This window comes from Benincasa hispida, chromosome 11, assembly GCF_009727055.1.
Source record: "Benincasa hispida cultivar B227 chromosome 11, ASM972705v1, whole genome shotgun sequence".
NCBI classification, from domain to species: Eukaryota; Viridiplantae; Streptophyta; class Magnoliopsida; order Cucurbitales; family Cucurbitaceae; genus Benincasa; species Benincasa hispida.
The window spans coordinates 75379115-75404832 of NC_052359.1; the positions used below are offsets into that span (position 1 = coordinate 75379115).

General features: G+C 37.2%; 1 protein-coding gene across 3 annotated transcripts in view; it reads right to left on the reverse strand.

Annotated features, from left to right (window-relative positions):
- Positions 1–4681: 4681 nt before the first annotated feature.
- The window catches only part of LOC120090366 (protein kinase and PP2C-like domain-containing protein), a 31287-nt gene continuing 10250 nt past the window's right edge, over positions 4682–25718 (reverse strand). The window contains exons 4-14 of one of the 3 annotated variants that reach the window (XR_005485526.1): positions 25103–25170; positions 24752–24975; positions 11630–11681; positions 10300–10837; positions 8575–8644; positions 8266–8485; positions 8064–8168; positions 6316–6614; positions 6135–6227; positions 5373–5468; positions 5028–5073 (exon numbers count right to left, since the gene is read on the reverse strand). Coding sequence is in view for 1 of the 3 variants with exons in the window: in XM_039047979.1 (XP_038903907.1) it covers positions 4879–5073; positions 5373–5468; positions 8064–8168; positions 8266–8485; positions 8575–8644; positions 10300–10837; positions 11630–11681; positions 24752–24975; positions 25103–25170 (1568 nt within the window). In the remaining 2 variants the exon portion in view is untranslated. Of the gene's footprint in view, positions 5074–5372; positions 5469–6134; positions 6615–8063; positions 8169–8265; positions 8486–8574; positions 8645–10299; positions 10838–11629; positions 11682–24751; positions 24976–25102; positions 25171–25718 lie in introns of all 3 variants that reach the window. The other 2 variants (XR_005485525.1, XM_039047979.1) reach the window with 2 other exon arrangements.

Consider the following 25718-nt stretch of genomic DNA (forward strand, 5'->3'; position numbering starts at 1 on the left):
TGTAGGCTACCGTAAAGGAACGAAAGGTGGTTACTTTTATGATCCTAAAGAAAATAAAATGTTTGTGTTGAAAAATGCTACATTTCTAGAGGATGACCACATTAGGGAGCATAAGCCCTGCAGTAAAATTGTGTTGAATGAACTTTCCAAGGAAACGACTGAACCTTCAACAAAAGTTGTTGAATAACCAAACACATCAACAAGAGTTGTTGAAGTTGGTTCATCTAGTAGGTTATGTCCATCTCAAGTGTTGAGGGAACCTCGACATAGTGGGAAGGTTGCGAACTCACCTGTCCATTACATGTGTTTAATAGAAATCCTAACTATGATAGTTGACGAGGATGTTGAGGATCCATTGTCTTACAAGAAGGCATTGGAGGATGTTGACAAAGATGAATGGATCAAAGTTATGGATCTCAAAATGGAGTTTATATACTTCAATTCAGTTTGGGATCTTGTAGATCAACCTTATGGGGTAAAACCTATAAGTTGTAAATAGATCTACAAGAGAAAACGAGTAGTGCTAATGGTAACATGCAAACCTTCAAAGCTAGACTTATGGCAAAGGGTTATACCCAAGTTGAGGGAGTCAACTATCAGGAGACTTTCTCACATGTTGCTATGTTAAAGTCTATTCAGATCCTCCTGTCCATTACCTCATATTATGACTATAAGATCTGAAAAATGGACGTCAAGACTACCTTTTTGAATGGCAATCTTGATGAAACCATTTGAATGGAGCAACCTAAGGGATTCATAACCTAAGATCAAGAGCAAAAGGTTTGTAGGCTTAATCGATCCATCTATGGCTTGAAGAAATCCTCTTAATCTTGGAATATAAAATTTGATACTACATCAAATCTTATGACTTTGATCAGAATGTTGACGAGCCTTGTGTATACAAGAGGATCATCAACCGTTCAGTAGTTTTTCTAGTGTTATATGTAGACGATATCCTACTTATTAGGAATGATGTAGGACTACCGACAGAAATTAAGAATTGGCTAGCGACCCAATTCTAAATGAAAGATTTGGGAGAGGCACAATTTTTTCTGTGTATTCAGACCTTTAGATCAAAAGAACAAAATGCTAGCTCAATCTCTGGCATCGAACATTGATAACATTCTTGTCAAGTTTTTGATGCAGAACTCCAAGAAGGGTTTACTCCCTTTTAGGCATAGAGTTAAATTGTCTAAGGAACAATGTCCTAAGACACCTCAAGAAATTGAGAAAATGAGACGGATCCCCTATGCATCGATTGTTAGCAGCCTGAAGTATGCGATATTATGTACTAGACCTGACATCTGCTATGTGGTGGGGATAGTCAGCAGATATTAGTCTAATCCAGGATATGATCACTTGATCGCTATTAAGAATATCCTCAAGTATCTATGAAGAACGAGAGACTACATGCTCGTATATGGTTCTAAGGATTTGGTCCTTAAAGGATACATGGACTCTGATTTTCAGACTGATAAAGATTCTAGGAAATCCACATCAGGATCAGTGCCTACTCTTAACGGAAGTGCAGTAGTCTGGAGGAGCACCAAGTAAGGGTACATTGCTGACTCTACCATGGAGGTTGAGTATGTAGCGGCTTGTGAGGCTGCTAAGGAAGTTGTGTGGCTTAAGAAATTCCTGACTGATCTGGAAATGGCTCCAAACATGTCAAAGTCCATCACCCTTTATTGTGATAATAGTGATGTTGTAGCTAATTCCTGAGAGCCTCGGAGTCACAAATGCGGGAAACACATAGAGCGAAAGTATCATCTCATCCGAGAGATTGTGCATCGAAGAGACGTGATCGTCACGCAGATAGCTTTGAAGCACAACATTGTTGATCTATTTACAAAGGCCCTCACACCTCAGGTGCTTGAGGGTCACCTACAGAGTATGGGTCTATAGGAAAAACCACATAGTCTAGGGAAAGTGAGAGATTTTGTACTGGGCACATTTTATGCCCTAGTTTAGTAATTTTTTTTACTTGTATATTAGTATGACTTGTATATTGTACACTTCACTAGTTTTAGAACAGAGAATTGTTGTAGTTGGTGTCCTAAATCTTGTAGGGTCATGTAGTTTGTAATTGCATAATACAAATATTTTATTTATTTAATAAAATATTAGATGTTTTATTTGACATTTAGTAGCATTAAACCCACAAACCAATAAACTAACATCCAACGTTATCTTCTGTAGCTTAAACATGTATGTAGAGACATACAGGTGGATCATGTTTACATAATAACCTAAATGGTCTATAGTAGATGGATAAGGCTGGATACCTTATCCTGTTGACACTATGATGTAGATGTTACAATTGTTGTAAAGTTCTACAAATAATCTGATCTTGATCATTCATGTGGAGACATGTGATCGGGGCTATTTTATACAAAGGAATTTATATAAGACCGGACCACGAAATGACTAGTATCATTACATAACACTGTTCATAATAGAGACTTACATTTCACTGGGATGACCATAGGTGACATGACCTAAATCTTGAGTGAGTTGTGAACTCCTGCTTATGAGGGCGATTGTTTTTATTTATATGGGTGAGAATGGCAAGATCGTCGACTCAACAAGCCTACCATTTTGGGGATTCGTCTAATTGGGGAGTTGGGAACACATCTACACAAGATGGAATTCACTCCTTCCCCAACGTCGGGGAAAGTAGATAAATTGCTCGCTTAAAGGCTGATTTTGGGACTTAAACAATGTGGTGCCACATACTCTCCTGGTTGAGTGGGGTTTAGTCATAGTTAAACTATGACTTATTGTTCATTAGAGGGATCAGTGGTACTTAAAGAGTTCGATGTAACTATAGAGGAAAAACGGTAATTTTTGGCCTAGTTGTACTTACGAGCAATTTGTGAAGGGTCATTATACTGTTGACCGGTTACATCCAATGGATACAGAAATATATCTGTAGTGCGAAGAGTGCAGTTGTTGGTCTTTAATGGAGTGTCCGACAGTTAACGGATGTTGAGTAATTTGTAATTTAATTAAAGGAGTTTAATTAATTATTCAAATACCGTTGAAGCTTCAAGTTACAGATCCATGAGGTCCCCTCTATAGTTCAACGGGTGTTTATGAGAATCAATTTTGGATTAATTTGAATTGTTCAAATTAATTGAGCAAATTAATTATATGTGATATAATTGTTTATTTTAATTATATATGATACAACTATTATAATATAAAGTTTATTTGAGAGGAAATAAATATTTGAATATGATTCAAATATCAATTATATGAATTGGACTCATATAAATGAATATAATATAAATGGGATTTATATTAAATGTCAATAATTAAAGAATTAAAACTATAAGTTATATTGTATTTGATACAATATAAAACTATAGGCTATGTGTAATATTTGATATAACATATATCCTCCCTCTGGATTCTCTCAAGATCGTGAGGTAAGGTGAAAGGGTCTTCATCTTCTTCTCATGAGACTGTGAGTTCTCTCTCCTTATGTGTAATTGCTTCTTCCCAGAGAAAAATCACTTCCTTTCATCTCATCTTTCTCTCTCCCAAAATTCCAAGAGCCCACAAACTCTTTGGATTCTCAGAGGAAACCAATTGGTGGTTGGGCCTTTCAAGGTCCTAAAGCGAGTTGGCCATGTGGCTTATCGATTAGCATTGTCATCGACCTTTTATGCAGTTCAGAACGTCTTTCATGTCTCCATGTTAAGGACGTATGTAGCAAACTCGTCTCATGTGGTAGATTACAAGTCATTACAATTGAATGAGAACCTAAGTTATAAGGAGAAACTTATCCAAATCCTAGCTAGAGAAGTGAAAACTTGTGTAATCGTGAGCACTAGTAAAAGTATTATGCAGAATCATCAGTTTGAAGAAGCAACTTGAGAACGATCGGACGAGATGAGGACACAGTACCCAGAGCTTTTTCAGGATTAAAACTTTCAAGGACAAAGTTTTCTTAATGAGGGAAGATTATAACGTTCTAAAATTTTGAGGTAAATTTCAATTAATTATCTCTAATTATTTGGGATGTATATTGAATCTTTAAGGATCGATTGTTTTACTTCGAAAATAATGTTTAATTCAATTAGTGAAAATTAAAATTTATTTGGAGAAAGTTTTGGAAAAGACTTCCTTATTTAATAAAAGATTTTGGAATTTAGTTTGAATTTGAAATTTGAAAAGTTAAAAGGGAAATATATATTTAGGAAAAAAGAATAATTTAATTCTCCAAATAATTTAGCTCCCTACTAACTCAATCCAATCAGCTCGACCAAATGTCCCTCGGTAGTTATAAAGAAATGGGCACCTTATGTCCACCTCACTCAATACCTCAAATTAGAGGTTTTTTTTTTCTTTTTTATAATTAATTAATATTGTACTTTTTAATGAATTTGTGAAAAGCTTTCCCCTTTTTCTGTTAAAATTAGGGGCCGATTTAGCAAAAATTGAAATCAACAGTAAAAATTGCACACTGTTATTAATTTAGGGTCTAATTTGATGAAATTGAATTAAGGTGGGAATAGATAAGATTGGTCTAAGTCGGTCAAATTTGATTTTTTTTCACCACAAATTAACCTGGCACTCATAAATACATATAATAGAATCAGAAAAACTTTATTTCAAATAATACAACATTTTTAAATCCAAAGAACAAACAATAGTGAATAAATACTCCATCGCCTTCGTTGCCCTCCATCACAAAGTCTTTCCTTACGAATCAAATGTTTCCATCACACAGTATATATTCAACTCACAACATCTTTGTATATTATGAATTGTTTCTTCAGAAAAATTATTACATTTTTTGGAAAGAATGTGTTAGAAGCAGATGTACCTTTTTCTCTATGGTATGTAGAAGAGGCATCCTAATTACACCACTTAATATATTCTCTCTACTGTGGATACTGGATGTAAAAATACAACGATTACTGTGATGTTGTCGTTGCTGCCCCGAGCTGCCGCTTCTGTTGCGAGTCGCTTTGAGCACATTCCCGGATCTTTGACAGTGTCCCTGATTATACCAACTACCTCAGAGTTGCTAAGGACATCCCACAATCCATCACTAGCCATAACCTGATATACAACATCATGGTTTCATGATCAAAAGAAATGAAAGGAATATAGACTATGAACAGTCATATTGTTTGATCGATAGAGTCTATTTTGATTGTACCTACTGAGAATCTGTTTTCTTTTTCATTGCTCATCTCATAGGTTGGAATTGATATCACAAAATTACTTTTCCATATGAAGGTCCTAAGTAACTAACTATTGCATCACAATATCAAATTATCTATAACATACTACCCATCTGCCATCTCAAATCCTTTCTGTGACTTTGAAATGAAACAGAGTTTGTAAACTGATTTTACCAGGTAATCATCCTGTGATGTCAGAACAGTTTCCGTAATCTCAGGTTCTGCAGTCACAGCTGGCTTCAGATCATCATCGCCAATTGATCGAGTTACCTGTTCAAGCTCAGAAGAGTCAATGAAAAACATCATTTAATGTGAAAAAAGAACTAAAATTACTGCGTTGATCAGCTTTTACTTCCAACTGCTGCAAACAATCTTTATCCTAAGATATATTATTTTGCCATCTGAAAAGAGAATGTGTTTATAACTATTTGTTAAGATTGTAGAAGGGGTCAATGGGGTCATAAGATAATGAGTTTGTTGGGAAAATTTTAATATCAGCACTGCGAGCCAGGAAAGTCTACTTTGGAGATTAGAAAGCTGTCGGTATATAAGACAATCGGAGAACTCGAAAGAGAAGGTACAACCATCACTGCTAAAGTGATCAAAGCTCGGTGGTAATTCAGCTGTACTTCTTCCCCTCAGGTCGGAAGTTGAAATCTCTATATGAACCAATAAAGTCACGCATTGCATAATCCCACTAAGCATGGAGTAGCATTTCATGACAATGATTTTCAACATTGAAATAATTAGCAGATGGTGAACGATGAAATTTTAAAATAAACGTCCTTGGATAATCTAGTTAAGCTGTACTCGGCCCTAGGAAAAAAACTGATTGGTTAGGTGTATTTAACTTTTATATATATTCTTTATTGAAATTTAGGATCTCATGCTTATACACCAAGTTAAATCTACATTATATATTTCTATAAAACTCACCAAAGAATAGTGTTTACCAAGCCACAAAAATAGCCATTTACATTGGAAAGCAGAACCAGCTTTGGTTCCTTTTGCATTCAATAAACTTTTCATCTGTAGTGGAATGCAGAAATTGTTAGCTTTAGGGCTTCAATCAAACCAATTATTTTGATGATAACAAACTCAGATTTTTTGTACTAACATTTTCAGTGTTTCAAAGTCACTATCTTGTAGAGCTCGGAAAGACGATTCCAACACAATTTGAATCGCTCAAATCGGAGTTCAAACGAGAAAATTATAAGCAAAAGAAGATTGGAGAGGAAATCCAACATGGCAGTGACACGTGGCATCCGACGTGGTGGCTGATGTGGCACACAAACGGTCAATTTTGATGACGTGGCACTCCAACCAGTCACTTTTTTGCTGGCGTGGCGATGGCATGGCCCATGATGTGGCAGTGACGTAGCGACCGTGGACGAATAAGATAATGACAAGTGGCAGCTGATATTTAAAAAAAAAAGAAAAGGAAAAGGAGGAGAAATCGTTAATTGACGCGTGGATCAATAGTATGGCGACACGTGGCGCAGTTTAAGATTTTTCAGCCTTTACAAATTTGATTTCCTTCCTAAATTGTCATCCTTCAAATCCTTTTTTATTCTCCAAATCTCAATAATTCCAATTTTTCAATTCCTCTCTTAATTACAAATCCTTCCCTTTTCTATTTTTATTCAATCTCCACTCTTCATTTGCAATCATATCCAATGGCCAAAATTTATCCCCTTCGCCTATAAATTCGACTTGATTTTACTCTTCAGAAACACACACCAAAAGCTATCAAGTCCTTAAGCTCTCAATTCTCTCTACTCTCAAATTTTTGTCCTCCTTGCTCCTAAATTGGCCTAGAGTTATTTTTGTGAGTTTTTTGTTTGAGTGCTCAAATTGTGTATTTAGCCTTCAAGAGGTAATATTCTGAGGTTTTCTTTTAATTTTTGGGAATTGTATTAAGGTGTGGGTACACCTTGGGTTATGAGAAAAAGAAATTGGTTTAATCCTGAACCAGTAAAAAGGATCTTGGGTTTCTCTTTAGCCTAGGAAAAAGAGAGTCGTGTGTCGATTTGGTCCTCACCTGCAAGAGGATCCCTTAGTGAAATACCCAAGAAGGAGTCTTGGAGAGTGGAGTAGACAATTTACCGAACCACTATAATTCACGGTGTTTTCTCTTCCTCTCTCTCTTTTATTTCTTGTTTTCAAATTTTTTACTCCTTGTCTTAGTTATTTTTTTAATCTTTCCTAATTGCATGATTTAATTTTTAGTGTGTTATTTAAATTTATCCTTGATTAAATTGTCTTTAAATTTGAAGTTATCATAGCTTGCATGATTTAAGTTTTGTCTTGCATAAATTTTCTTTAATCAAATTAGTGGCTTAACTTTATTGAGCATTGTTTGAAGATAAAATTATTTTTTAAAAATTGGTAGTCAACCCTATTCAACAACCCCCCCCACCTAGTGTTGCCTTTAGATCCTACAGAAATTATCTTGGTGTAAGAGGAGAAAAACATGGTCCCATAATTTATCCATCAACTTGGTAGACAACACCCATTTTTATTTGTTGCAGAATATTTCAGCCCTGTTTCATAATCATTTAGCTTTTAAAAATTATACTTATAAACACTACTTCCACTCATAAGTTTCTATACTTTGTTATCCACTTTCTACTCAAAGTTAGATTTGAAAAACAAAAAAAAAATAGTTTCAAAAACTTGTTTTTGTTTTTACAATTTGACCTAAAATTTAAATGTTTAATTAAGAAAGATGAAAATTGAAAACCATAATAGAAAAATGGGGAAAAAAACAAACGTAAATTTAAAAAATATAAAACTAAAAACAAAATTATTAAACGGGATCTCCGTTTTTCATAGAGATCAAAAGAAAAAAAAATAATAACAGACCTGAAGAGCAGCCGGACCAACCCTCCATGTATCAACTTGCCAATTGACCTGGCCTCCAGCACTGATGACACGCTCTCTCTCCTCGAGACAACTAGCGACATGATCCTGATAGAAAATGTTGATTACATCAGATACGTTAGGAACAGAATATAATGAAAAGATTATAAAAAGAAAGAACAAAAAAAACACAAAAAAAACTCACCTTACTTAGAACAACGGGATCCCCAGCCCGACACAATATTGTCCTGCAATCACCAGCATTGGCAACAAAAAGCCTTTCTCTAACAATTAGAGCAACAACAGCAGTGCAACCAGGATGCCAGTCTTTCTGTTTGACTTTCTTGGATTTGCGAAAAAACTCGAGTTGTTTTCTAAACTCAATGTCTGTTTTTACAAATGCTTCCATTAATGCATCTACAGGACTGCACACAGTAGATCCATCTGAGTATATAAAAATAAAAATGCCGAAAGGTGAAAAAGATGGAAAATATTAAAAAGAAAGAATGAAAACCTTCTTGTGGAAAATGATGTTCGCAAGAATCCAGGAATTGCTTGATCTGAAAACTCAGCAGCTGCTGCACCTGCATGCTTTAAAGCTAAAGCATTAGGCATTTCACATACCAACAATACGTTGAAGTGATTAGTAATTGGTAAGAAGGTAACTGAATGGCAAAGCCAGAAAGATGTCTAGTATATCAAATGACAAATACAATTCCTTGTAAAAGTTCTCTTTAAATCACAACAGTATACTTCCCCAAATATTAGCTATGGTTTTAATATGATAGATACTCTAGATATGTAATCGTTTAGAGATATTAAGCATCTGGAACATATACTTTTTTATCTTCTAAAACTAAAATAAAATACAGTAAAAACCTCGATACCTGCCTCACTGTCACTTCTGAAGGTGCTAATTGCCTTTTCTTAAACAGTGTCCCACCCCAATTTCCACTTCCTAGGATATTAGGTAAATTGAATCAGGCCCATCAATCATGGATCTATGATCTAAACAGCTTCCACCCCTAGAGAGAACTGCTTTCAGTTTTGGGAGTTTTCTAGGTACCCCTGCTATTCATGCAATAACCAACTTTTTTCCTAATTTCTTCCACTCCTGTTATGTAACTTTTATCCCAACCACTCTCATTAATGGGTTGCTGAAATGTTTAATTTCCATCCACTTCTCTCTGCACATACTTATAACTGTTTTCTTGATCATTATCTCCTTCCAACCTTGATCTCCTTCTCCAGCACAAGTAAAATGCATTGCAGGCCTATCAACTTATCATGTCAAGCCCCATTGCATCAATTATACCTCTTTCAACTGATACATGGCGTGTATGAATAATATCACTTATTTTTATAGAAACCAATTTCATTTGAAGACGAAGTATACAAAAGAGAGAAGATTCCATAAAAAGATCTAGCAAAGAAGTCAAAAGTCATGAAAATGCTCTCTCAATTGAGTGTAGTAGAAGGGAGATTATTCACAAAAAAGGCACAGATAATTCACACACCAAGAAGAGCAATCTAAGACCATACAATGATCCGAGTCTCTCAACATGAAACATTCTTTGAATTTCTACTAGCCACACTTTCCAAGAAAGAGATTGGATTGCATTAAACCAAAGAACCTTCTGGCTTCCATCTCTGTAAACATATGACAGCACAAAGTTGACAAATTCAGTTATCAGTTTTCCTTAGCCTTTATTAAACCCATTCCACCAAAGATTCGACCAAAGGGGTTCAAAAGTATCTGTTAGGCCTTATCTTGTTTGACTGGACCCCCTTCTTAGATTGGTTGGGATGAGCATTTTATGTCTTACCGACAAAAATTCCTGCAGAAGGATACACCAAGAAGTAGAAGAGCTTTGGCATCTTTATAAGTTGAATTTCATCACTTGTATCGATACCTTGTTAGATGTTCTTATTTTCCATTTCAATACTAATTCACTGGTGCACTAAACAATAGTTTCACTATTAATGCAGGGATTCAACATAGAAATTTTCCCTATTTTGAAAAAAAACAAATTGAGTTGATTTGTGGGGGAGATTTTCCATTCTACTTTTTAATGACAAAAATTCTTTAAAAAAAAAAATCAACAAAAGTATTGTTCACACAAATATATGTGGTTTATCACTAAAGCAACAGAGTAATGTGAACTAATGACAGTTGCATTCTTCTCCAATTCAGTCTGAGGTGCTTTGATAATAGTTAAAGGAATTTGCAATTACAAACCTCTATGACCATCAAAGATCCCAAAGACATGGATGTCCTTTTCACTGCAGAAGTGAGGCAAAAGAAAATGAGTGTCCTCCATCGTCTCCCTCCTCCCACAGGTGGAGAAGGATCCCCAAGAAAGTGTTGGGCGGTATGCCAATTGGTCAGCTGAGAAATCAAGCCACTCATTCAAAGCACACCTATCTGCATCAGATGACTTTTGAGAACAATGTTCTCCCTGATGTGACCAGTTAATATCTTCTCGATACACATAATCATGTTCATTAGCATCACTAAGCCTACCGCACAAGTCAGATTGTATAGGGGTGTCAGATTCTAGACCCTTTCTATTCTCCCAAATTGACTCCAAGTCCATAACTATATCAGAAAAAGATGGTCTGTTTATAGGATTTGCATCCCAGCACCTCCGTATAAGTGATAACAACCTAGATGGTGTGCCAGACTCATCACTAGGAAGAGCTGGCCGCAAGCCATCTGAAACAATAGCTGCCGTAAGTAGCTGCTCTGTATAATTCATTTCCAGTACAGTGTGGGCCTGCCCAATGAAAATTCACACCATTCATCTAGCCATCAAGTGCTTTGAAAAAGAAAGGATATATTTTCATGCATCACTGCTAAGTATAGATATGAAATGAAATGTGATAACAGAGTTGTGATATGCCAATATCCACCTCATAGGGCATAGGATTTTCCAGTCAGGTAGTGCTTTTCAATCCAAGTCTTTTTCTTCCCCCCTTTTTTCCCGCTACGAAATAATTTCATTAACAAAATGGAGGCTAGATTTATATTTTAGCACCCTATTGCTTGAGTGGTTTTTCAATTTAGCTTCTAAACAGTTTAGAATGTTCTAATTTAGCTGCTTAAATTTTAAGATTTTTCAATTATGCCATTTCCATTAATCAATATATGTTAAATGCGGTTGATGGTAACCTTACATGACATACTACTTGGAGGAAAAATGAGAAAATTTCCTCAATTAGGTTTTTCATCCTTTTAACTTTCTAATTGCAAGGAAACAAACGTTGTTCAAGAAAGCCCTAGGTATGGAGTACATTTAACTTGAGGGAGATGATATACATGATCTATTGGTATACCACAGAAATAATAATAAAAAGAATATTAAGAGGAAAAAAAAAAAGACAAAAAGCAAGTAGATGGTAACTTGGGAGTGGACTACAGTATATACACAAATACGTTTCAAAAGATATATGTTGTTCAATCAATAGCTGAACACATCTGTAAGAAATGCTTGAATATCCAATTGAGTGTTACTTAATCAATATCTAATGTTCATTGGTAAAAGATTAATTAATTCAACATATCTGACCTGTGCTTCAGTACGAAGATCGGTATATGGAACAACACCAGTCAAAAGCTCACTGCAGCAGAAAAGTCACAGATTCAAGATTCAGGGGGAAAGATAGAAAGAAGCTACAGAAGAAAAATGTGATTGCAGTGGTCAACAACTTTATGAGAACTATCAAACACACTAATCACGATAAAACTCATTGATCCCGTCCTAATCATGCTGCATGCACACAATTGGATGTCTAAAGTACCAACTCATCCCTTTGAATTTTAAAGAGTAAATAGACAAAATTACCCCTGCATTTAAGGTCTTGTGCACGACTATTCCCTGGTCTGCATTTTTTTTTAAGTCAGATTAGTGATGTTTAACCCAAGTATCCAGAAGAAATGTCTCAAAGATATATATATATATTTTTAATATGGACAAACTTTTCGTTGATATATGAAAAAGGAAGAAAAAGTTCAAGGGAAAAGGAGGGAAAAAATGCCAAATAGAACCAGCAGCAACCAAAAAGAGGAACCAAAAGTACAAGAACCAAAGACACCAAAAAGGAAAAACAAAACCAAAATTCGGGTAGGCTAAGGGACTAAAGGTGAGAATTCACCAAGAATCAAATCAAAGCCTATATTATCAATCAGGGAGTGTCCACTACATAAAGGGGAGATTCTCTATTTATAAAGAGTTAATAGAAAAGGATACTAAGAAGGGATTAACCAAGTAAAAACCCAAAATTAACATAATCCTACTATATCAATTCTATACCTCAAAAAAAAAAAAAAAAGAAAAGAAAAGAAAATTCCATCCTCAAGTTTTAAAAACAAAACGAAGGTTTACAAGTACATTGCTGGAAGTTGAATTTATGCATGTTGGATTTGATTGTATATGGATGACCCATTTAAAATGCCTTTTTTCAATTGGTGTACTCCCCATAAAAAAGTTTCAAAATTATTCCATTTTGGTCCTTACGCTTTCCAAACTTTACTTTAGAATTTATTTAATTTTGGTTGATAAACTTTCAAAATGTTTATTTAAGTCTCTAAACTTTAGAAGATGGATTTAGAAAAATTGAATCCATTGGCTTCAAGTATATGTATCGACATGCTGCATGTATTGGAGCCAAATGGGTTGAGTGGTTGATTGAGGTGAGTGTAAGGCCCCTAGTTAGGAATATTGGAATAATTAGTATGATGAGTGGTAAGGGACATTCTAGTAATTAGACGTTAAGTTTGTTAGGTTTTTTGGTTATAAATAGTATAAGAGAGTATGGTTGAGGGTATGAAGAATTTTGTGGTATTTCCTAACTTGGGAATTTGGGAGAGTCTAGCCCTCTCGAAAGACTAGTAGTTATCTTGCTACTTTTCTATGATATCATAGAATATTCCAACATATTTCCATATTTGATTGTTCTTGAGTTTTGATGAAAAACAAAGTAGAGAAAAAAAATAGCACACCAAGATTTTACGTGGAAAACCCTAATCTGGGAGAAAAAACCACGAGATAAAAGGATTCTTATTAGAAGATTGATACACAGAGTAAATAGAGACTGCCAGAATAAATAGAGAAAAGGGAAACCCTAGGGTACAAGTATAAAGATAGAAATACCCCTAGAGTAAAAAACCCTAATTTCAACACTCCACCTCAAGTTGGGGCGTAGATGTCAATAAGACCCAACTTGCTCACACATGCGTCAAACAACCTATGTTAGGACATCTGCAATCTGTTGGTTGGAAGGAATATAAGGAACACAAATGTTGCCACTATCAAGTCTTTCCTTGATGAAATGCCGATCAATCTCCACATGCTTTGTTCTATCATGTTGAACTGGGTTATTTGCTATACTTATTGCAACTTTGTTATCACAATAGAGTTTCATTGGACCGGTATGATCTTGATCAAGGTCTCTTAAAACTTTTTCAAGCCAAATTTCTTCGCAGATTCCCAGACTCATGGCCCTGTACTCAGCCTCGGCACTACTTCTGGCAACAACACCTTGTTTTTTGCTTCTCCATGTAACAAGGTTACCCCACATAAAGGTACAATACCCTGATGTCGATTTTCTGTCTACTACAGATCCTGCCCAATCTGCATCGGTGTAAGCTTCGATGCATCGCTTTTCAATTTTTCTGAACATCAAGCCTTTCCCTGAAGAAGTTTTCAGATATCTCAAAATGCACTCCACTGCCCTCATATGTTCTTCGTATGGAGACTGCATAAACTGACTTACCATACTTACTACATGTGAGATGTCGGGCCTAGTATGAGAGAGAGTTATTAATTTCCCAACAAGTCGCTGATATCTTTCTTTGCTAACTGGAACACCTTCGCTCATACCACTTAACTTTGCATTTGCTTCTATAGGAGTGTCAACTGGTTTGCAATCTGTCATACCCATTTCCTTAAGCAAGTCCAGAGTATATTTCTGTTGGGAAACTGAAATTCTTTCTTTCGATCGAGCTACTTCCATTCCAAAGAAGTATCTTAGTTTTCCAAGGTCCTTGATTTCGAATTCCTCAGCCATCTTTGCCTTCAATCGGTCAATCTCTAAGGTATCATCGCCTGAAATAACAATGTCATCAACATAAACAATCAAAACTGCAATCTTCCCGGATACTGACCTTTTAGTGAAAAGAGTATGATCAGAGTGACCCTGTTTATATCCTTGCAACTTTACAAACGTAGTAAACTTGCCAAACCATGCCCTTGGGGACTGTTTTAACCCATATAAGAACTTCCTTAATTTGCAAACTCGGTGATTAAACTGTTTCTCGAATCCTAGGGGAGGACTCATGTAGACTTCTTCCTCCAACTCTCCGTTGAGAAAGGCATTCTACACATCAAGCTGGTGAAGAGGTCAATCCTTATTAACTGCAACAAAAAGCAGGACCCGAACTGTATTTAGTTTTGCGACCGGCGAAAAAGTCTTGGAATAATCAACCCCGAAAGTCTGAGTAAAACCCTTGGCAACTAATCTGCCTTTGTATCTATCAACTGTTCCATCGGGCCTATTGATTATGGAAAATCTCCTCCTACCTTGTACATTTGATTTTATTCCCTACAATTAGGTTTTATTTTTATTCTTACCTTATATACAATTTTTGACTGTTATAGATTTTTCTATACTTAACTATCATAGTTGTATATAAAAAGGGTGCTCCCTCTTGTAAAATAATCACAAGAAATATAAAGAAAGAATTATGTATTTCAACATGGTTTCTATTGGTTTCACGTCCGAAACCCTAGAAAGAAAACAACAGAAAACGTTGAAATCTCAAACATACCGTTCTCTTTGAAGCAGTACATCAGACTCTTTAGAGCTTCACGTCCGAAGCAAACTCATACTCCAACTCTCACGAACGGCTGATACTATTCGAAACATTCCCGGCCGTTGTATGTACTCCCACCGATTCTTCGATCGACACTCGTTCCTCAGCCGATTCTCTGAACTTTACTATTTGAAGTCGATCTACTGTGACTCAAAGTCGCCGACCATGGGGTACCGAAAGTCGTCGACCGTGGGGTACCAAAAGTCGTCGACCGTGGGGTACCGAGTCTCGTAAGCGAAGTCTCCGTTCGTGGGTGGTTGCTGATCGTGGATGCAGAGTGGCTGCTGAACCGGGTCGGATCGTGTTAAGGAAACAAGCAGACTTTAAACCCAACCAAGTCGGATCCGTTTGTGAGTTTGTCAGCCTGATTAGGTCGGGTCTGGAGCAGCAAGCGACCGGGTCTGGAGCAGCATATCTTCGTGTTTTTTTTCCTAGTCGGGTCGATAAACCAGGTCGGGAACAAAATTTGACAAAAATCGGGTCTGGAGAGGTTTTTTTATAAGTTTTCAGTTTGATTTTCCCCTATTTCATCCTTAATTTCCTTAATTTCGTGTTTTGCCAATCGTCTATTTCTCTATGGCATCCATAAATTCTAACAATACTGAAGGGACCATTCTTCCAATCACTAATCACAAATTAAATGGAAGGAATTATCTACCTTGGTCACAATCAGTCATGATGTTCATATGTGGAAAAGGAAAGGAAGACTACCTGTCAAGCAAATTTCCTATCCCAGACCAAACTGATCAAAGATACAAGACATGGAAAGCAGAAAATAATATGGTTATGTCATGGCTAATCAACTCCATGACAACAGAGATTGGTGAGGATTTTTACTCTTCTCAACTGCAAGCGAAATTTGGGAAGGAGCTCATGAAACTTATTCTGACCAAGAAAATACTACAAAGTCATTTGAAATTGAAGGAAAAATCCATGAGCTTCGGCAAGGGGATATGCAAGTCACTCACTATTTCACTCAACTATCTCGCCTTTGGCAGCAACTGGATGTTTTTGCAAGCCATAAGTGGGAGTGCACTGCAGATGAAGCTACATTCAAAAAGATAGTTGAAAAGAAACGAGTGTTCAAATTCCTGCTTGGGCTTAATAAAGAACTCGATGAGGTACGTGGTAGAATCTTAGCTATTAAACCATTACCTAACATCAGATAAGTATTTGCAGAAGTACGAAGAGAAGAAAGTAGGAAGAAGCTAATGTTAGGAGTGACTGCAAGCTCTGAATCTGAATCATCAGCCTTACTTGCTCGAAACCTTGGTAATGAGGTATGTACAAATACTCATGATAACCGTTACAATCGAAACCAAAACTACACAGGAACTAAAAATCGGCAACGAAAACCAAAACCATGGTGTGAACACTGTAAAAAACCAGGACACACTAAAGAAATGTGCTGGGATATACATGGAAAACCTCCAGATTGGAAGCCCAACAAAGGTGCAGGAGACAGACGTGGAAAGGCATATCAAACAAGTACATCATCAGAAGGTAACGTCAACCCTGAATATAATGTGTTTACTAAGGAGCAGTTGGACCTTCTCCAAAAATTATTCGGCCAACCGAAACCTACTCAAAAGACATCAGAAACCAGTGTAGCAGCAACAGTGGCACAATCAGGTAACTTTCTCTGGGCCCTTAATGCAACCAAAGAAAATTGTAATACTTGGATTATTGACTCTGGTGCATCAGATCACATGACAGGTGACATCTCACTTTTAACTAACTACACACGCTGTAACAGTCAAATTACTGTAAAAATTGCCGATGGTACCTATTCTAAAGTAATGGGAATTGGTAATGTGCTTGTATCTAAAGATCTAGTATTAGAGAATGTGTTGTATGTCCCAAATCTTAAATGTAATCTTCTTTCCATAAGCAAATTAACATCTATGAAAAACTGCAGTGCAACTTTCTACTCACATAATTGCATATTTCAGGATTTGAATTCGGGGAAGATGATTGGCAATGCTAAGGAAACCTCCGGTCTCTACATACTAAATTCTCTTAAGCCACAAGTCAAGGAGTTAGGTCTTAGCAAATCTCATTTTATTTCTAAAGATTATTATGACAGTGCATCTAGTACATCTAATTTTGTTGTCTCTAAAGATAATTATGTTAGTACATCTACTTTGGTTGCTTCTAAAGACAATTATGACAATACAATAATGTTATGGCATTAATCGTTTAGGACATCCCAATTTTCTATATTTGAAACGAATGTTTCCAGACATTTTCAATAAAAGTTCTCAGGTGTTTCAATGTGAGTCTTGTGAAATGGCAAAGTTGCCTCGATCCTCATATCCGGTAAGCGCATATAAACCCTCTTATCCTTTTTCTATGATGCATAGTGATGTTTGGGGACTTAGTAGAGTTCAGAATGTAACAGGAGCTAAATGGTTTGTTTCATTTATCGATGATCACACTAGACTTACTTGGGTTTTTTTAATGAAAGAAAAATCTGAAGTTAGTTCCATATTCCAGAATCTGTTTGCCATGATTCTCAATCTCTTTAACACCAAAATACAAATCCTTCACACTGACAATGCTAAGGATTATTTTAACAATTCCTTAAAAAAAAAAATTTAAACGAAAAGGGTATTGGCCACCTGAGTACATGTCCTAACACTCCCAGCAAAATGGAATTGCGGGGAGAAAAAACAGACATCTTCTAGAAATTTCTAGAACTTTAATGTGTCACGCCAACAGCCCCCATTGTTTTTGGGGAGAAGCGGTTCTAACAGCCACCTATCTTATTAATAGAATACCCTCTCGAATATTAGGCTTCAAAATCCCCTTACAAAAACTTAAGGAAGTATTTCCTCATGTTAGATTATTTTCTCAAGTCCCTTTAAAAATATTTGGTTGTACAGTTTTTGTCCAAGATCATAGACCCAATAGGAGTAAGTTAGATCCTAAGGCAATAAAATGCATCTTTCTCGGCTATACTCCAAGCCAAAAAGGATACAAATACTATTCACCAACTACAAAAAGGTTCTATGCATCCATGGATATAACCTTCTTTGAAACCCAACCTTACTTTAAAAAGCAAGACACCACTGAACCTTCCACCCTCATAGAAAACGGAAAACTTCTAGAAAACGAAGGAGACCAAAAACTAGATCTCATTGAAGAGAGCGCTCCGTATGTTCCCTATATACATGAAATAGATATTCCTAATCAAAGCCCACTGGAAAGTAGGAAAGAGCCTATAGTCTATACTAGAAGGAAGAACACCCTTGAACGTACATCAATACTCAATCAAAATCCAACCGAAATACAGGAAAATCATGTCTCCAACTCCACAGCTAAAACTCCTACTGAAGACACAACTGAAAATATTGATCTTCCCATTGCAAAACGGAAAGGGGTAAGAACTTGTACAATGCATCCCATCCAAACCTACCTGTCCTACAAAAACCTCTCTCCCAAGTTTAAAACATTCATAACTACACTATCCCAAGTTTACATTCCAAACAATGTCTATGAAGCCCTCAAGGACATTAATTGGAAGCAAGCTGTATTAGACGAAATAAAGGCCTTGGAAAAGAACAACACATGGGAAATAACAAACCTACCTCCAGGAAAGAAAACAGTAGGATGCAAATGGATCTTCACCATCAAGTACAAGGCTGATGGAGAAATAGATAGGTTCAAAGCTAGACTCATCGCCAAAGGATTCACCCCAGTCCTATGGCATTGACTATCAAGAGACTTTTGCCCCGGTGGCAAAATTAAATACTATTCGTGTCCTGCTTTCCTTAGTTGTGAACAATGATTGGGTTCTTCACCAATTAGACATAAAAAATGCCTTCCTTAATGGAGACTTAGAAGAAGAAGTGTATATGGATATACCGGCCAGTATAGAATCAACTCAAACCATAACTAAGGTATGCAAACTCAAAAAATCCCTATATGGCCTAAAACAATCCCCTAGGGCGTAGTTTGATAAATTCTCAAGAGTAGTAAAGGAAAACGGATACTTACAATGTCAATCTGACCATACTCTCTTCGTCAAACATTCTTGCACGAGTAAAATAGCAATTATCATTGTCTATGTAGATGACATTATTCTTACAGGAAACCATCAAGAAGAAATAAGAAATCTAAAACTTCTCTTAGCCAAGGAATTCGAAGTAAAAGACTTAGGCAACTTTAAATACTTCCTAGGAATGGAAGTAGCCTGCTTAAAAACAGGCTTGAGCATTTCTCAAAGAAAATATGTCCTTGACCTGTTAAAGGAAACTGGAATGCTTGAGTGCAAACCTGCTAATACTCTATTTGACACAAACAATCACACAATCAAAGAAAACAATCACAAAATGGTTAACAAAGATCAGTATCAAAGGCTAGTTGGAAAATTGATTTACCTAACTCACACAAGACCTGATATCTGTTTTGCAGTTAGCTTTGTAAGTCAATTTATGAACAGACCAACAGAAGACAATATACAAGCAGTATACAGAATACTCCGGTACTTGAAAGGAACTCTAGGAGAGAGATTATACTTCAAGAAATCTAAGAGAACAAACATCGAAATCTTCACTGATGCCGATTGGGCAAGCTCAAAAATAGATAGAAGGTCAACTTCTGAATATTGCACCTTTGTATGGGAGAATTTAGTCACCTGGCGAAGCAAGAAACAATCTGTAGTATCCAGGAGTAGTGCCGAAGCAGAACTAAGAGCTCTAGCTCAAGGAATATGTAAAGGAATGTGGCTCAAAAGCATTCTATCTGAACTTAAAATCAAATCAGAAGAACCAATGGAGGTACACTGTGATAATCAAACTGCTATCAGTATCGCCAAAAACCCAGTCCATCATGATCACATAAAGCATGTGGACATTGATCGGCACTTTATTAAAGAAAAAATTGAAAACAAAAGCATCTCACTCAACTACATACCTACCAAGAGGCAAATTGTTGACATACTTACAAAAACCCTATTCAAGAATATGTTTGAAGACTTAAAAACCAAGTTGGACATAATCAACATATATCGCCCAGCTTGAGGGGGAGTGTTGATTATGGAAAATCTCCTACCTTATACATTTGATTTTATTCCCTACAATTAGGTTTTATTTTTATTCTTACCTTATATACAATTTTTTACTGTTATAGATTTTTCCATACTTAACCATCATAGTTGTATATAAAAGGGGTGCTCCCTCTTGTAAAATAATCACAAGAAATATAAAGAAAGAATTATGTATTTCAACAGAACCTATACTTTATTGTGAACACCCATTTACATCTGACTGCTTTATGACCACTTGGAAGAGTGACTTGGCCCCACGTATGATTTTTCTCAAGAGCCCCCATTTCTTCCAAGACTGCGGCTTTCCATTCAGGGCTTTCCAATGTTGTGTGTATACTGTTTGGTATCACCACTGTGTCTAGATTTGTAGTGAGGGCCTTGAACTCAAGAGATAGATTGCTATAGGACAAGTAACTCTGCAGCGGATATCTTGTACATGATCTAGTACCTTTCCTTAAGGCAATCAGAAGATCAAGGGATTCATCTCTGTCTTTACTTCCTTCTGACTTCATACTGCACCCACCCTCCTGTTCTGTCATTTTCTCACTTTCAACGATGTTTTCAGCGGGAGTAAGAGACGTTTCTTTTCCAGGTTCAACAACGTTCTCAAGTGTCTCACAATCATCTGTCAAGACACAATCATCGACCTCAATTACATTTTTGCTGTCATTATCTTCCCTACTTTTGCTCTCAACATTTTCAACACAAGCATCAGTTTTATCACATTTATTATCATGATCAGGGATAGGAATATTAGTATCTGGAACTGATCTCTGTTCTGACTTATGGACTGAAGCCAGAGAAAAAACAGGCGGCGCCATTTCCTTCCTGAGATTCCTCCTATAGTATGTGATCCAAGGGACTTGTTTGGTCGGGAGAATAGGTTCCTTGGTACTGATACTGATATCAAGGGTGGGTTCAGGCAAGACAGATAGACTCGGACCCCAATTGGTTTCTTCACTAGTATGCTCCCCCTGCAGAGAACCATTAGGAAAGAATGGATGATCTTCAAAGAATGTCACATCCATAGGGACAAAGTATTTTCTGGAAAAGGGATGATAACACTTGTACCCACGCTGATGTAGTGGGTACCCCATAAAGATACATTTCTGAGCCCGAGGGGTAAACTTGGTACGGTTAGGACCATGAGTATGGACAAACACCACACAGCCAAAGACACGAAGGGGTACATCAGAAAGAAGTCGGGTATTTGGGTAGGACTCTTTGAAGGAATCTAAAGGGGTTTGGAACTTTAGAACCCGGGATGGCATGCAATTTATTAGATAGGCTGCTATCAAGAAAGCATCACCCCACAAATAAGAAGGAAGGGAAGTTGACAACATAAGAGATCGAGCAACTTCAACTAGGTGACGGTTTTTCCGTTCGGTCACTCCATTTTGTTGAGGGGTGTACGCACAGGAACTCTGATGGACAATTCCTTTTGAGATTAGGAATTCTCGTAAGGAGTTATTAAGGTATTCTCGACCATTATCACTCCGGAGAATAGTGATTTTGGTGTTGAACAGGGTTTCTATAGAATTGTAGGATTGTTGGAAGACCGAAATAACTTTGGATTTGTCTGTCAGAAGAAAAAACCCAGGTTAGTCTAGTATGATCGTCAATAAAGGTTACAAACCATCGCTTCCCAGTTATGGTAGTAACAGGTGACAGACCCCAGACATCGCTATGGAACAGGGTGAATGGTTTAGAGGGCTTATAAGGCTGAGACGTGAAATAAACACGATGTTGTTTGGTTTGAACACACACATTGCATTTCAACTTAGAAATATTAATATTATGAAAAAGATGAGGAAACAACTAGTTCATATACTGAAAATTAGGATGGCCCAGGCATAGTGCCGATAAACATATAATCAGTTTCAGAAACAGAAAAATGAGAAGAAAACAAACTAGTCCTATCACATATCCTAAAGGAGGCTTCTTCAGTGAGGAAATAGAGTCCCCTGTCATGCCAGGCAGTGCCAATCGTCATCCCCGAATTCAGATCCTTAAAACAAACAGCATCAGGTGAGAAGATAACACGACATTTTCAAATCCCTTGTAATTTTACTAATAGATAACAGATTGTAAGAAACTTTTGGCACATGCAACACATCTTGGACGATTAAGCCCGCAAAGGGCGAACCACCCGTCCTTTTCCAGCAACGGGGGCAAAGGACCCATCTGCAATCCTGATCCTTTCATTTCCAGAACCTTGATATGACAGAAATTGATTGGAGGAACCAGTTAAATGGTCCGTGGCTCCTAAATCTAATATCCATGGTTTATTACCAGTTATACTCATAAGGCCAAAGGAGTGAAAAGTACCTGATTAGGCGATTGCACTTACTCCAACAACTGTAGTGGTAGTGCTCTGAGTGGTTTCTTGATTCTGAGGCTGAGTATCTCCAGTTACAGATTCACATACAAGAGCCCGGCTTGGCTGTCGTTTCTTACCATTCGACGGTCGGCCGTGAAGCTTCCAGCACTGATCTTTCGTGTGCCAGGGTTTCTTGCAATGTTCACACACTGGGGGTGGCTTACTGTTCTATTTATCATGGACGGGGCCTAAAGTTTTGAAAGAAGCGGAATTTGTTGGTGTTACAAGTGTACTGTTCATGGCCCTCGACCTATCTTCCTCCAGGCAAACTTCAGAACAAACTTCCATTAGGGATGATATAGGTCTGGTCCCAATATACGACTTCGCACAGCATCAAATTTAGAGTTAAGTCCAGCAAGAAAGTCATACATGCAGTCAATTTCCTCAGACTGATAATGTAAAACTCCTCCACAAGGACAGTTCCAAGTCATTTCACGGCACAAATCCATCTCTTGCCACAAGAGAGATAGTTTGTTAAAGTAAGTTGTAACGTCCATTGTCCCCTGTTTACATGCATGGACCTGCTTACGTAGGGTATATAAACGAGAGGCATTCTGTCTCCTGGAGTAGAGTTTTTGGGCTGCCTCCCAAATATTACGGGTCGTGGCTGCATATAATAAGAGTTTTCCAACCTAAGGTTCCATACTTCCAATCAGAATCGATCTCAATAAAGAATCCTCTCCTTTCCAAATTCGCTCTTGGAGATCACCTGTCCTTGGTTTTGGTATTTCACCTATCAGATATCCAAATTTGTGACGACCTTCAAGGGCCATTTTAATAGATTGGGACCAAGAGAAATAATTATCGCCATTCAACTTTTCTCCCATAATAAAGCTAGAAGAGTTGCCTATAGCTCCAGAACATAAATTTGAGGAGTAAGTGGGGAACGAAGTTAACAAATTTTCAGGATATTGGTTTAGATCTGGTTGGACATTGGATGCCAATCCCAGGGCTTCCCCAATAGCAGCTATCTGCTACTGAAACATCTCGTTCTGTCGTTTCATCTGCAGCTACAACTGAGTGAATTGATCTTGGATTATACTCCCTTAGTTCTGGTGGTATGATGAAAAATCTCCCCCTTCAAACTCACCCGGCGAAAACTGCCCCAACCTGTTGCTCATGTTCGGCTGAAAAATAGGATCCCGACAGCTTCTGAAAGATTATGATTTGAATAAAGATTTCCTTCCAAGGCCAGTTCTTCAAGTTCTTGAGTTCCATTGCATTAATGAATCGGCTGAGGAGGGAAGATCGACTGCGACTGGGGAAGATCGTCGGTTTTAAGGAAGATCGACTGCGACTGGCGCGATGCGCTTGCGGCAGGGATGCGACTGGGTAGCGCCGATCGCGACTGGCACTGGGTCTGATCGCCGATCTGCAGGTCGCGTCGACTGGTTGTCCCTACTTCGAACGAACCGGTTGGCAGGTCGATGGGCTGCAACGGCTGGTCTGCTGGATGGTCGGCTCGGATCGGCTGGTCGGAATGGGTTTGGTGATCGTCACGCTAAAAATGGGGAAGAAAAAACTGAAAATATCTATCAATGGCTTTTTGGATAACACTGGTTATATCTTGATTATTGGTTTGGGATTCTTCTATTAGGTTTTCCTTAATGGTGGCCAGGGTTTCGTCTTCATGCTCTAATACCATGATGAAAAACAGAGTAGAGAAAGAAAAATAGCACACCAAGATTTTACGTGGAAAACCCTAATCAAGGAGAAAAAACCATGGGATAAAAGGATTCTTATTAGAAGACTGATACACAGAGTACATAGAGACTGCCATAATAAATAGAGAAAGGGAAACCCTAGGGTACAAGTATAAAGACAGAAATATCCCTAGAGTAAAAAACCCAAATTTCAACAAGTTTATTTCGTGTTCTTGAGTATTTTCTTATTAGAAGGTATCCTAACAGTGAGTTCCTATAAATGAATATTAGATGATAAAATAATAGCAAAACCAAATAAATTATTTTTTGAAATTCAGGGAATAATAAACATTTTGAAAGCTTACGGACCAAAGTAAAACAAAGTTGATTTAAACCCTAATTATTACTTTGGTCAGCTTCTTCCGTTCGTTTATTTAGTTTGTTGGTTTTTGGTGACAGATTAAACACAATTCAAAGCTGTTTTAGCCTTGACAATTAAGAGGCTTATTGGCAACCCAAAGGCATCAAATCCATTAATTAAAATTCTATGGTACGAGTGCTGGACACACCTGAAAGATTCCAAGCTGGAAATCTAACCTGTATTCATTGACTGAATTTTCCTTCGCTAGAGGAGCTACAGCTCCTTAGAATAGAAATACATTCTTCCTTTTAAATTCTCTCTTGCTACATAGTTTACACAAGCAATGGCACAAATGTGAAAATAAATTAAATAAGAAGTCTTACTTCATTAGGATGCCAAAGCTATAGACATCTGATAGGTCTGTATATATTTCCTTCCTCAATATCTCAGGAGCCATATAGATGAGTGTCCCAACCATGCTTTTCTTATAGAAACCACCTGTTGGCTTGCCAGATGACTCCCAATTTTCAGCAGAAATTTCTTTCAGATATTTCCGGTGTATTGCTAAACCAAAATCAGCCAAGTATGGATGCAAATCTTTGTCAAGCTGCATCAGAACATCGCTAGAGCTTAGTGCCAAATACACCCCAACGAAGGCCATACCACTTGGACTTTTTCAAATCTTTAGGACAAGCACATGACCAGATTAACAGAGTAATCTGGAAGACACTTACAAGAACATTCGCTGGTTTCACATCCCTATGTACGATCCCCAAGTTATGCAAATACTGCAAAGCCTTTGCTGGAAGAGAATAATGTGAATATGAACTAAATATGCATCCTTAAATAAGCCTAAAAAAGAATGTAAAACTGTTTATACAAGTTTTATTGTATCCGCAACAGCAACTTTATTGTTATTTTTGTACGAAACAATTAAAAAACATGGAGAATTGTGTGCCAATTGCTGAGTGTTTAGCTAACACGTATGCAGATGTTTGTGAAATATGTAAAAGAACATCACCAGATAAGGTCTTAAATTGCTGACTATAGAAAATAAAATAACCAACGTTTGCTGGACCTCTGTTAAACTATAGCTTTAACAAGGATTGCCATCTCGTCATGAAGAGGGTTCAGTTTCATCCTCCCTTCAAGGATAAAGGTAGTGTACTTGGCAATGCAGGTATTTTTCTGCCCTGGCTAGGTCTAATGCCTTGTTTTGGGCGTCCAATAAGGGGCTATTTGGGAGGCTGTAATGTAATCAAGATTACTGGGAATCAGACGAGTGTTAAACGTGAGAAATCGAGGGTGGAATGGAAACAGGATCATGAAACGTGAAAACGGTGGAAAAGA